This window comes from Pan troglodytes, chromosome 5 (assembly GCF_028858775.2).
Source record: "Pan troglodytes isolate AG18354 chromosome 5, NHGRI_mPanTro3-v2.0_pri, whole genome shotgun sequence".
Classification (NCBI taxonomy): domain Eukaryota; kingdom Metazoa; phylum Chordata; class Mammalia; order Primates; family Hominidae; genus Pan; species Pan troglodytes.
The window spans coordinates 170,087,039-170,099,879 of record NC_072403.2 but is presented as its reverse complement, the minus strand read 5'-3'; the positions used below and the strand labels follow the sequence as shown (position 1 = coordinate 170,099,879).

General features: G+C 48.7%; 1 protein-coding gene across 22 annotated transcripts in view; it reads right to left on the bottom strand.

Moving 5' to 3' along the window:
• SYNJ2 (synaptojanin 2) overlaps positions 1-12,841 on the bottom strand; it is a 130,190-nt gene that overhangs the window by 47,508 nt on the left and 69,841 nt on the right. For all 22 annotated transcript variants that reach the window (XR_010157798.1, XR_010157797.1, XR_010157795.1 and 19 more), the window contains 4 exons: positions 9,093-9,154; positions 4,764-4,860; positions 1,966-2,138; positions 125-206 (listed from right to left, as the gene is read on the bottom strand). Coding sequence is in view for 18 of the 22 variants with exons in the window: in XM_063812686.1 (XP_063668756.1) it covers positions 125-206; positions 1,966-2,138; positions 4,764-4,860; positions 9,093-9,154 (414 nt within the window). In the remaining 4 variants the exon portion in view is untranslated. The remainder of the gene's footprint in view (positions 1-124; positions 207-1,965; positions 2,139-4,763; positions 4,861-9,092; positions 9,155-12,841) is intronic.

The following is a 12,841-nucleotide window of genomic DNA, read 5'->3' as shown; positions in this document are numbered from 1 at the left end:
TAGTTAGAAAGTTGTCTTGGTGATGCCACCCTCATCTTGCCGCTAAAGGTGCTCAGCCCAGCCTGTCCAGCTGAAGTCACAGGACCTGGCACAGATGGCCGAAAAGGCTGTGGCAGGGACGCACCTCGAGCGCGATGAAGCTCTGCACAGTGTTGGTTCGGTCCAGGCAGTCAAGACAGTTCATCCGCAAAGTGCCTTTCTGAAAACTTAGGACAAGAAGAAATGTAAACGGTTATATGTTGTTTTCAAAGAAGCAGTGGCCATAGCACAGAGGCCCATGTCTGACTGTCGACTCCCAAGGAAACATGGTTTTTTTTTTTTTTTTTTTTTTTTTTTTGAGACAGAGTCTCACCTCTGTCACCCAAGCTGGAGTGCAATGGCATGATCTCGGCTCACTGCAACCTCCGCCTCCCAGGTTCAAGCGATTCTCCTGTCTCAGCCTTCCAAGTAGTTGGGACTACAGGTGTGTGCCATCACACCTGGCTAATTTTTGTATTTTTAGTACAGACGGTGTTTGACCACATTGGCCAGGCTAGTCTCGAACTCCCGAGCTTGTGATCCGCCCACCTTGGCCTTCCAAAGTGCTGGGATTACAGGTGTGAGGAAACATGTTCTAAGAAGGAACCCCTCACCTCCTCACCAATAGCCCCCCAGAAACCCCAGTGTCCATCCCAGTGGATCCCCAGCACTTCTGGAAAGGCAGGCAGACCCCAGGACACACACTCAGTAGCCTGCACAGCTGGGTCGTTTTAAGTTTAGTTGGTCCTTGTTATTTATAGCAATTATGTTCTATAAAGTTGTAGGAACACTGAATTGCACATGAACACAGAACCATCGCTCCTAGGGGAAATATAGGGTTAGGTTCCTGCAAACCTCTGGTCACATTTTCATCAACTGATCAATATACAACCTTGTTTTATGTATGTTTCCATATAAAGACACCTTATTGAATATATATATTTGCTTAATTAACACTGAACCATGGCGGACAGCACTGTAGCTCATATAGGGACAGAGCTTATCTTAACGTGCATTTTCTCCATAAAGCACATCACCACCTTCTTGTGCTCAGAAGTACTAGACAGCTCTTTGGCACAATGCTTGGGGCCATTCTAAACCATGAGATCCCCGAACAAAGGGGGGCCCCTAACAAAGACCCCACAAATGTGAAAAACATGGTACTAAATCTCAAAAAGGAAACTTGTTTAAATACGAGGGCTGAGATATGAAGACAGAGTATCATCGTGTTTGATCTCAGCCGGGAGCATGTACATGTGACTCAAATTGTCACTGCTCTGCACACGTCTGTGAATGTCCAGCAAAAATGCTTTGCGTACTGATTTTGGGGTTACAAATCAGTTTTAAGGAATAGGTAAATAAGCCAATATGGAATCTGCAAATAATGAGGACCCCCTGCATGTGACCTGAGGGAACTGGACTTCGTTTTTCTCCTCTGCTCTGAACAGGGAAGTCCATACCCTGGTCTCCTTGAGCAATCTAAGTCTATGCCAGCCATCCCACCGCGACTGTGGCCCTCACTCTCACAGGCCTGTGTCACAGTGTGGAGCTCCATGTTTTAATGCAGTCCCCTTTATTAGTTCATTTCTTTTGCCAGAAAACCATGCCTCAACATCTCCTTGAGAAATTCAAAAGCCTGTCTCCTACTGTGGGAAGGGAGAGGAGAAGCTGGAACCCAAGATTCCTGGCGTCGCCAAGCTTACGACCCAGGAAACCACAAGGGTAACTGAGTGGGGAGGGAAGGAAGCTGCCCCTCATAGGGCACATGTCCTAGACTGCACGGCCCCTCTGCCGCCTCACCCAGCAGAAGGCACAGCACGCAGCGAGCCTCACCGTGGACTGACGCTTCCCCCCAGCAGAAGACGCGGCACAGTGCGCGGCGAGCCTCACCGTGGACTGACGCTTCCCCCCAGCAGAAGACGCGGCACAGTGCGCAGCGAGCCTCACCGTGGACTGACGTTCTCCCCCTTTGTGAACACATCGAAGTCTTCCCAGTGCAGCTTTAACTGTGGCCTCAAGAGGGTCTCCAATTTCTCTAGCTTCCCACCTTTGGCAAACTGATGGAAGTCAAAATTGATCATAGGCGTGTCGCCCGCGTGGCAAGAAGCCCAGAGCAGCTTCTGAAAAGAGGAGGGGAGGGCGGTGAGGGGAGCAGAGGGAAGGGAGGACGAGGAGGGCAAGCTCCTTGCACAGCTTGACCCGTGCGGCTAACCAAGGTGACTCGCCGCAGGACGTGCTTTAGCTGGAAGCTCACAGTGGACCAGGCAGTTGACCCCGAAAGGGAAGCACAGGACAAAGGCCCTGGGGGAACAAAACCCACAAAGAGCATCTTGCCTGCGAAACGGCAGAAGGTCCCCCTTGAGCAAAAGAAGCCAGAGCAGGTGTGGCTTCCCTGGAGAGATCATACTCCTGCAGGGCTCTCCGGAGGGCACAGGTGAGGAAGGACTGCTCTGTTCTTCAGGTGGCCCAGGTGCCCCTGGCCCTCGGAGATAGCAGTGCTGCGGCAGGCTGCAGAGCTCATAATCCAGCTCCCCGTTGCCCTAGTAACCGGCCCCATCCTGCCGCACACCAGCCTCTGGTGGTTATGCTCTGAAGAGACCAAGTCTCCAGCTGAAGTGGCCCAGGTGGGTCCCACATCCCGATGCTACTTCAGGATGGTCAGGGAGCCAGAGTGAAGGTGGGGAGAGATGGGAAGCAGGGCAAGGGGCTGCTGATGGCACCAGGATGCCCTTAAGAGCCCTCCCTTCCATATGAGGCTTCCCTGGCCTGGCAGCTCCCTGGCTTTCTCCCCAGAGAGCCCCGTGATGAAGGACAAACTGTCCGCCTACCCAGGCCACCCGGCTTCCAGGCCTCTCACCCTGCACCCATGCCCTTGTGGCTTCAGGTCAGGCCAGTCCAGCCTCTGCCCAGCCAGAGGTCCTAGTGACTTGGAAGGACTAGAAGGACTTGGGGGTCATCTGATCTGACTCAACGTGACTGCCTGTGATAGGCCTGAGTGTAAATCAATGCAATGCTGCCATCATCAAGCAAGTCTTGCTGTGAGCAAGAAGCTGGAGGAGCCCAACAGTGCCTGGTGGCTCAGTGCCATGCATTCCACAGCCAGTGCTTCATCCAGCAGGACTGATGGCCACTGGGCCCTGGGCAGGCTGCCGGGCCACCAACCTTGGTCTGGGCCAAGCTGATGTGGCTGAGGGCCACCCCAGGCTGGGCCATGACCCAGGTCTTCAGCTAGAGTGTCCCTCCCTACCTGGCCAGGAGCCCACCCTTCTCCGCATGAGGTGGCTGCCATCTCCCGCCCTCACCAGTGCGGGGCACTTCACCCACTGATGGGAGGGGCCACAAGTCAAGGCATAGGGGAAAAAGACTTGGGGTTCTTATTTTTTAGCTTTTTCCCTTCTTCCTTCAAATTAGCAGCCAGCATCACTGCCAAGATGGGTGGGAAGGGAGACACTTCTGGAGCTCGTTGCTAATAGCAACAAACCAAACAGGAAAAGCAGGTCTGGCCAAATAAAATTGGCAACCAGGAAGTGCCTGCTCTGAGCACGAGCATGTGGCGTTTCTAAGCAGAGGGAAAGGCTCAGAGATCGCCCTAACCCCCAGTGAGGCAACTTCGAGCTCTCTCTGTAAGGGATATCTTTGAGCTTTAAACAACGAGAGAGTTTTCCTCTATTAGGCAGGGGACATGGAGGCTGGTAAAGGAACCAGGAGCCCCCTTGGCTCATTCTGGAACGTCTTGCGCCTGGGGAGCAGGGGGCGGGGCCTGGAGGCCTGGGATCCACGCACAGGGATGGACCCTGGCCAGGTGGGCGGAGTCTCTTGCTCCCATGGCTCTGTGACCCTGCCCAGGATCTCTGTCCAGGATCGCCAGGAAAAGCCCCCAGGGAAGTCTGAAGGAGCCCACAGGAGCCCAGCAGCAGCAGGTCCAGGAGCTGCCATGAAAGCCCGAGGAAGAGGGGGAAATTTGAAGGCCAGCCGGCAAGCAGGGGAAAGCCACCGAAGTTCCTGCTCCTGAGCCCTGAGGCCGGGTGCCCTGTGGGGCTGGGGGAACTCACCCAGGACCAGCCAGGGCAGAAGGGGAGGCCTGCCTGCTCCTGGGCTGGACTGAGAGGGGTACCTTGAGAGGTCAGAAGCCCTCAAAGCCACATGGGGAGGGTAAGGGACACATGGCTGGGGACAGGAGATGCTCTGTTTTGACTTTGAGCAAATTCTCCCAACCATCAGCTCACAGAAATTACACTCACTAGGCCGGGCGCGGTGGCTCACGCCTGCAATCCCAGCACTTTGGGAGGCTGAGGTGGGTGGATCACCTGAGGTCAGGAGTTCTTGACCAGCCTGAACAACATTGTGAAACCCCGTCTCTACTAAAAATACAAAAATTAGCCAGGTGTGGTGGCGAGTGCCTGTAATCCCAGCTACTTGGGAGGCTGAGGGAGGAGAATCGCTTGTACCTGGGAGGCAGAGGTTGCAGTGAGCTGAGATTGCACCACTGCACTCCAGCCTGGGCGACAAGAGCCAAACTCTGTCTTAAAAAAAAAAAAAAAAAAAAAGAAATTACACTCACTGTATCAGGGCCCGAGTCACCGAGCACTGCCGTGTTCACTGGTCGGAATGCTCGGGAAGCCTCAGGAAACGAAGGAGGGCTGGGCTGTCAGCTCCAGTCCCTGCAGGAGCCACCTCCAGGCTCAATGCTCCACCATGGCCACCCGCCGCCCAGCCCAGCTGTGGAGAGGGCAGCCTGGCCTTACCTTGAAGGCTCTGTTGAGCACCTCCTCTCCGCCTCTGCTTCCCAGAAGGTTCACGACCACCTGCTGCCCGTACTGCTCCTTCAGAAGCACCATGTGCCTGCAAAGGCAGCGGGGTGGGCGTGATGCTGGGCACGGGCACAGGCACAGACTCTGCCCTGTTCTGCCCCTCAAGGGAAGACGGGGCAGGAGTCATGCTTTCTTAGTGCCAGAGTCCAGGACCAGCTGTCCCCCATGACCCAAAGCGTGGAAAATGAGCCTGGGTGGAGAGAACTTGCACCTCCCAGCTGCCATTACTACTGGCTAGCGTAGACTTCTACATGAGTTTGGAATCAGACAAAGGATATGCTGCACTTTCTATAAAGCACCTCCCATTAAATCTAGAACACCTAACCTGAACTTTCATCAACAGAATTTTGTTTTTGAGACAGGATCTCAGTCTGTTGTCCAGGCTAGAGTGCAGTGGCATGATCATAGCTCACTGCTGCCTTAAACTCCTGGGCTCAAGCAATCCTCCCAACTCAGCCTCTCAAGTAATAGGGACTACAGGTACATGCCACCACATCTGGCTAATTTTTACTTATTTATTTTTCATAGAGACAGGGTCTTGCTATGTTGTCCAGGCTGGTCTCGAACTCCTGGCTTCAAGCAATCTTCCCACCTCAGCGTCCCAAAGTGTTGGGATTACAGGCATAAGCCACCGCGCCTGGCCTAGAGTCTTACACACGCAATGTGCACATGTGTGAAATGAATCTCTTATTTTGCTTGGTACCCACCCTTCTCAAAACTAGAACAACTGGCAGGAGAGCTCTCAACTCAGTATCCTGTTTTCGATCTAAGTGCTGTATTGCATTATGCTAAACCACAACAAGGAGATACAACAAAACTTGCAGGCTTTGGAAAACATTCCTTGTATTGGAAGCTACTTTCTAAATATGTATGTTGAAATATTAGGGAGAGATTCCAATATTTATTCTTGATCACCAGCTTTTTTAAAGTAACCTTACATTTCAAATTTAAACATGTTGAAATGCAGTGCCTTAAACAAAACATAGGGAAATGATACAATGCAAAAAGCAGATGTCAAATTATCATTTAATGGTGCAATCTTTATGCCTAAATATAGAAAAAACACTGGAAAAAAACACATGATGTCAAAAGTGGTAGAATTTTATATGATTCAAGTTCTTTTCTTCTTTAAACATCTTTCTCTTTTCCAAACTTCTGTAATGACACGTTTATGAGCGGAATTTTTTAAAGAGCTAATAATGATCATGAAAAAAATCATGTTTTTTCTTATGCAATAAGAGAAAACATTCTCTTACTAACTTTAAGGGACAGTAGTAGAAAGAGTATGGATTTTGAAGTAGGTAGTTTGAAGTTAGGCTTGCCTGCTGACTCCCTGGCCTAAGTTAAGGGTGAGCACCCTCCCGGGCTCCCGTCTCCACGTGCAGCTCCAGGCAGCCCTGGGGCGGGCTGTGTGTGGCTTCAGCCCTTGTGGGCTTTCTTTTGGGTCGGTCTGCCCAGAGAAGGTGCATCCCAGGCCTGGCTCTGACACGTGCAGGCTCTGCCCCTGGTGAGGGAGCCCACCGTGGCCACACATCCAAGCCACATCCCACAATGTGGCTTATCAGAAACAAGGCCCATTTCTGATCTCTGCCTGTCTCATTCCTGCCCCTTCTTCTCAACTGGTTCCAAAGCCCAGGGCCAGAAGGAAACTGTTATTACTCATTATTACTCACTATTCCTCATCATTACTCTATGCTGTCCCAACCCCAAACTCCCCCGATCAAATGATTCATCCCTTCTGAGCTGGCTCCTTCATCTATAAAGCAGGGCTACTTCCCCTCCTGTGGAGAATGGCGAGGAGGACTGAAAAGACGAGTGAAAGTGACAAGGACAGTGCTTGGTGTGTGGGACGTGGTTCCTCTTTCTTTCCCTTTATTGTAAAATGCTCGTTATTGGTGAGCTGAGAGGCCCTGCTGACCCAGGTAAGGGGGCGCTGGCACCCAGGGCGTAAGGGGGCGCTGGCACCCAGGGCGTAAGGGGGCGCTGGCACCAGCAGCAAGGTCGGCAGCATACGGGCTTCTTCCTGGGTCACCCTGAGCATTGAGGCCTTTTTTTCACTTCCCCTGCCTATGGGTTACTGTCATAGGAAGCTACTTGGAAAACAGGAGTTTTTCGGGACACTGAGGAATCAGATTTCTATTTGGAAGCATCCTTCTCATCTTCAGGGAGGGACCAAGAGTTCGGCACCCCCTGATGTGCACAGCAGCCACCCGCAGAGCGGGGCGGGGAAGGAGAAGGGGTTTACTGTCCTGTGAGGGGAGACTGAGGCACCGCCCTGTGAAAGGTTAGCCCTTCCACCGAGACTCGTCACCACACAGAGATGACAAGACCCCACTTAAGCAGCTGCAGCCAAAGTCCTGCTGCAAACAGCCCTCCTCAGATATGGAGCACATACAGCAAAGTGACAAGAGACCGCCTCGGCTAACAGGGGCACCCATGCAGCTCAGGCAAAGGAAAACAAGCATCCTCTGGGGAGAAAAACTATCTGTGTGAAGGTTTTGCGGGGGAAAGAAAGGATTTACTCTCGACCAAATCCATCAGAGAACCGCACGACTCTTGAGAGCGCAGTGATGTCCCAGAGAAGAGAATTGGGAAGCACCCAGGACAATGCACATGCCAGTCCAGGGACATCATCGAGGACCTGGGCAGCCTGCTCTCAGGGGGACCCTCACGGTGCCCCACTGTGGCCACTAGGCAGACATGTCACCTTATTTCCAAACGTTATCTCGAATGAGGGGAACATAGTCAGCAATGAACATGAGAGCAGCAGCACCTGCAAGGGAACAGGAGGGCTCCTGCCTCCAGCCCAGTGTCGTGGGTAAGAAGCATTACAGAAGAGACTTCCTGGACACAGTAGCTGCCTGTAGAAAGACTCACCCTTTCAGCAGCTTGTCCTGTGATTTGCATAAGAGATCTAAGTGTACCCCTAGATTTAGGAATGCTTTCCAAGGGGCAAGGCAGCCTCTGGGGTGCTTGTGAGGAGAGAGAGGTCTCATTCTCTGTGGTACGTGCATCTCACACACCACGCATTACCAGGATTCTGAAAAATCTGCAGTCTATGCAAATGTGCTTCAACCAGATGTATGTATTTTTTAAGAAAGCTCCTAAACATAGGAGGGTTCCTGAAGCGAACCCAGCATGACCCTTTCCTCTTGTTTTGGGTCAGCTTCGGGTAGAATATTTTTGTTTTTTGTTTGTTTTGTTTTGAGATGGAGTCTCGCTCTGTCACCCAGGCGACCCCCTAAAATCTGAGCCACCAAGCTCAGCCAGGTAGAATTTCATTTTCAGTTTCATGTTCACTATTTCCTAAGACAATTTAGTACAGATGAATGTCAACTGAAAGAACTCCGCGTGTAGAATGCTTAGGACATACTAATAATGCTCTGGAAAAGGCAATGGTCTTGTCTATACTTGATTAAATATCTCTTTACAGAAAAGCCCATTACATTGTCACACACTAATCAGGGGTCACATCTGGGCTCATATGACAAGTGTTATGTTTAACAAGAGTATGAAAGCAAACTTAAAGTCTCAATAAAGCTTCAGGTAGAAGGACTCAAACACTTAACACATTACTTTAGAGAATTTTTACTATATTCACTAAGACAATTTTAAAATATTGAGTATTTAGATTAAATAAGCAAATCTTTTAAGAAGTTATTATTTCAAATACATATTACAAATAGCTCTGCTTTTCTTAAGCAAGCTGCAAAACAGTAAATGTGTTATGATCCAATTTGTGTATTTAAATAAATATATATATATATACACACACACACACACACACATAAAATGCCAAAATTGTTTTCTAGAATGACATGTAAAAAACTACTAATAGTAAAATCTCTGAGAGTGGTAACTGGGAGTTAGGGTACTTTTATTTTTCACTTTATACTTTTCTATACTTATTTATTCTATACTATTTTAAAACAAAAAACAAACAGCTTCAAATACCCTATAATTTAGATGATCCCTTATTAACCAGGGCATAGAGATGAAGCCTCATTGCAAGAAACTGGTAAGATAAAATAATTATAAAGTGCTACCTGAACATTCATTAATTTACCTTCAGGAAACCTGAGAACAAAGTAAAAATCCCATTTTGTCACCTCCCTTCTTGCATAAAGGACCAAAGGGAAAGCAGCTTTAGATTCAGGGTTCAGGGTCCTCCCTTTCCCGTCGCACCCTCTCCCTTATGTCTGATGGGACGACGATGTCTAAGGATGACAATGACAGGCTTGGATGGTGTCAGACAATCCCTACCTGTCGAAAGCAGGGGCATTGGCTTCCAGGCCTCTGTGGAGTCTCAGATGATGGGAGCCAACCTAAAGCAAAGAGAAGTAACAATAGTGATTCTTCCTGCTCTGCAAACCAAGGAGGCCGTGGTTTTTTCCCATTCTCCTTCTTACTGCCAGCCAGGCTGCATGTGGCACCCACTAGGCCACCTCTGTGGCCTTTTCAGGGCTCAGGAAGGCTGAGCTCTCTGGATTCAGCTAACAGTGCTCCAAACTCAGGTCTAGGTGCCTCGAGTCTGGCTTTGCTGCTGCCCAGTCCTAACTGCAACATGACCAAGTCTGCTGCAATTCTTCCACAGAAAGCAGATCCAGGGTAAGATGATGAGGCAGATGTCAGATCCTAAGCTCTCTGATAGCACAGAGGTCAGTGAAGCCAACTGTGGAGACAGAAACTGCTTCTCAGTCTCCTTTATGCCTTCAGGGACACTAATTTCCCCCTAAAATCTGAGTCATGCTAATGATCAAATTTGCCTTATTATTAATAGAACTATTTATTTAATACTCAACTTAGTTTTAAAAAATACATTTAAAATACATATTGTTGCTGGAGCCAGCTTAAAGGGGCTTTTGCTGGCCAAATCTGGGACAATCTGAACATCAAACTATATGAGGACAGTAATGGATTTTAACCTGATGAATAAAATAGAAATTCATGAATCTATACTGATGATAACTAGATGGGTGAATAGATGGATGGATGGATGGATGGATGAATAGCTGGGTGGATGGGTAGGTGGGTGGATGGATGGATGAATGAATAGCTGAGTGGATGGATGGGTGGGTGGATGGATGGATGAATAGCTGAGTGGATGGATGGATGGGTGGGTGGATGAATAGCTGTGTGGGTGGATGGATGAATAGCTGAGTGGATGGATGGATGGATGGATGGGTGGGTGGATGGATGGATGGATGGATGGATGGATGGATGGATGGATAGCTGAGTGGATGGATAGATGGGTGGATGGGTAGGTGGGTGGGTGAGTGGATGGATAGATGAATGGGTGAATGAATGGGTGGATGGCTGAATGGATGGATAATGGGTGGATGGATGAATGGGGGGATGGATGGATGGGTGAATAGATGGGTGACTGAATGGATAGATGGATGGGTGAATGGGGATGGATGGATGGATGGGTGGGTGGATGGATGGGTGAGTGGATGCATCAGTAGATGGATAGGTGGGTGGATGGATGGACAGGTGAATGTGAGGATGGATGGACAGGTGAATGTGAGGATGGATGGATGGGTGGGTGAATGGGTAGATGAAAGATGGATGGATAGGTAAGTGGGTGAGTGGGTGGGTGGATGGGTGGGTGCGTGGATGGCTGGGTGGATTGATGGCTGGATCGCTGGATGGCTGGATGGGTGGATGACTGGATGGATGGATGGATGACTGGCTGGATAGAGGGATGGGTGGATGGTGGGTAGACAGGTAGGTGGATAGGTGGATGGGTGGATAGATAGGTGGACGATGAGTGGATAAGTAGATGGGAGGGTGGATGGGTGGATGAATGGATGGGTTAATGGGTGACAGATGGGTGAATCAGTGTGCAGGTGGGTGGGTGTGTAGGTGGGTGAATGGGGAACAAGAGAGGGCTCTATAGTAGAATACCAAGTAATAAATTTGGAGGAAATCATTTAAAAATCATCATTTTACAACTGTCATAGTAAATAATTGTTCAGCAAAAATTATCTGTTGATGATATATCTTAAGGGAAACTTTAGTAAGAGGCAGGATACCAGCATGGTCTCAAAGTGTCTCCCATAGATTGCTGATTAGTTGAAAGGGAAAACATATTAAGCGTAAATGGAGAAACTGAATAGCACCTTGACTGGGTGACCAAAATTAACATCACTAATGAGGGGCAGATGGACACCGTGTGCCTCCAGATCTGGTACCCTGAGAAGGACACAGCATCATGTAGGTAGCATTCTGGTCAGGGATCCATACACTGAATGTGATTATAATGAAACACTAGGAAAACGTAAAGGTAGGGACCCTCGACTTAATGGAAAAGAAGGCTTGCATTCTCCAAAAACATCAATGTTTTGAAAGACAGAAAGCTGAGAAACAGATGCAGATTAAAGACTAGAGACATGACCACAAAATGCAGTATGTGATGCTGGACTCAAGGCGGGAAAAGGTGCTTCAAAGGACATCACTGAGACAAGTGATCAATTTGGAATATTGCCTGCAGATGAGATTGAAGTACTTTGTCAATGTTAAATTTCCCAAATGTGTACCTATACTATGGTGATGTAGGAGAGTACATTTTGCACTTAAGTAAAGAGACACCGACATGGTTTGGATGTGTGTCCCTTCCAAATCTCACGTTAACACGTGACCTCCAGTGTTGGAGGTGGGGCCTAGTGGGAGGTGTTTGGATCATATGGACAGATCCCTCATGAATAGCTTGGTGACAACCCCATGGTAATGAATGAGTTCTTGCTGGTTCACAGGAGAGCTAGTTGTTTAAAGGAACCTGCAACCTCCCTCTCCTTGCTCCCTCCCTCATCATATGACACACTGGCTCCCCTTCCTCTTCCACCATGACTGTAAGCTTCCTGAGGCCCTCCCCAGAAGCAGATGCTGGCACCATGCTTCCTGTATAGCCTGCATTACCATGAGCCAAATAAACCTCTTTCCTTTATAAATTACCCAGCCTCAGGTATTCCTTTACAGCAAGGCAAATGGACTAACACTGATGTGATATATGCAACCTACTCTCAAATGGTTCAAAAAATAATAACGTGTGTGGCAAAAGGTTAAAATTTAGTGAATCTGGGTGAAGGACATATGGGAGCTCCCTCTTGTTCTTAGATTTTTTCTGTAGGTCTGAAATTATTTCAAGAATAAGTTGTTAAAAATGCACTCTTTAGTTTTGCTTCTGTTTGAGTGTTGTAAAGGTAGTGTCATCAGATTTATCTATGTTATGAGATGCAGTTATTATCACACTTCATGTATCATTGTATAACTCAACACTACAGGTGATACAACTGCCCCATCTCAGACTCAAGAAAAGCACCCATCTAGAGAACTGGTTTCTCAGCAATAGATTTAGAGATTCCTTGGAGAAGGTTTCCTTTTCTTTTCTTCTTCTTCTTTTTTTTTTTCTTTGAGACAGGGTCTTACTCTGTTGCCCAGGCTGGAGTGCAGTGGTGCAATCACGGCTCACTGCAGCCTCAACCTCCCAGGTTCAAATGATCCTCCCACCTCAGCCTCCCAAGTTGCCGGGACTACAAGTGTACACCACAACACCTGGCTATTTTTTTTTTTTTTTTTTTTTGGTATTTTTTGTAGAGATGGGGTTTCGCCATGTTGCCCACGCTGGTCTCGAACTCCCGGGCTCAAGTGATCCACCCACCTCGGCCTCTCAAAGTAGAGATTACAGGCTTGAGCCATTGTGCCTGGCCAGGTTTTTTTTATGTAAACAGTTCAACAAAGTCCCAAATCCCTTTTGGTCCTAAGACACTTTGGTCACAAGTGAAGTGAGTGCAAAATGAGGCATCTTGGCTGTTGGTTAATGGAGCTCCTAAGAAAGGCTCACCCCAAACCTGTGGGGGTTTTTTTGTTTTGTTTTGTTTTGTTTGCTGCCTGTGTCACCTCTGTCCTTTATCCCCATGGCCATCAACACCTGGCTGAGGAAATCTCAGAGAATTTGAAAACTTTCATGGCCGCGCTACCGAGAGGCCTGCTCCATCCTGCACCCTGAGGGA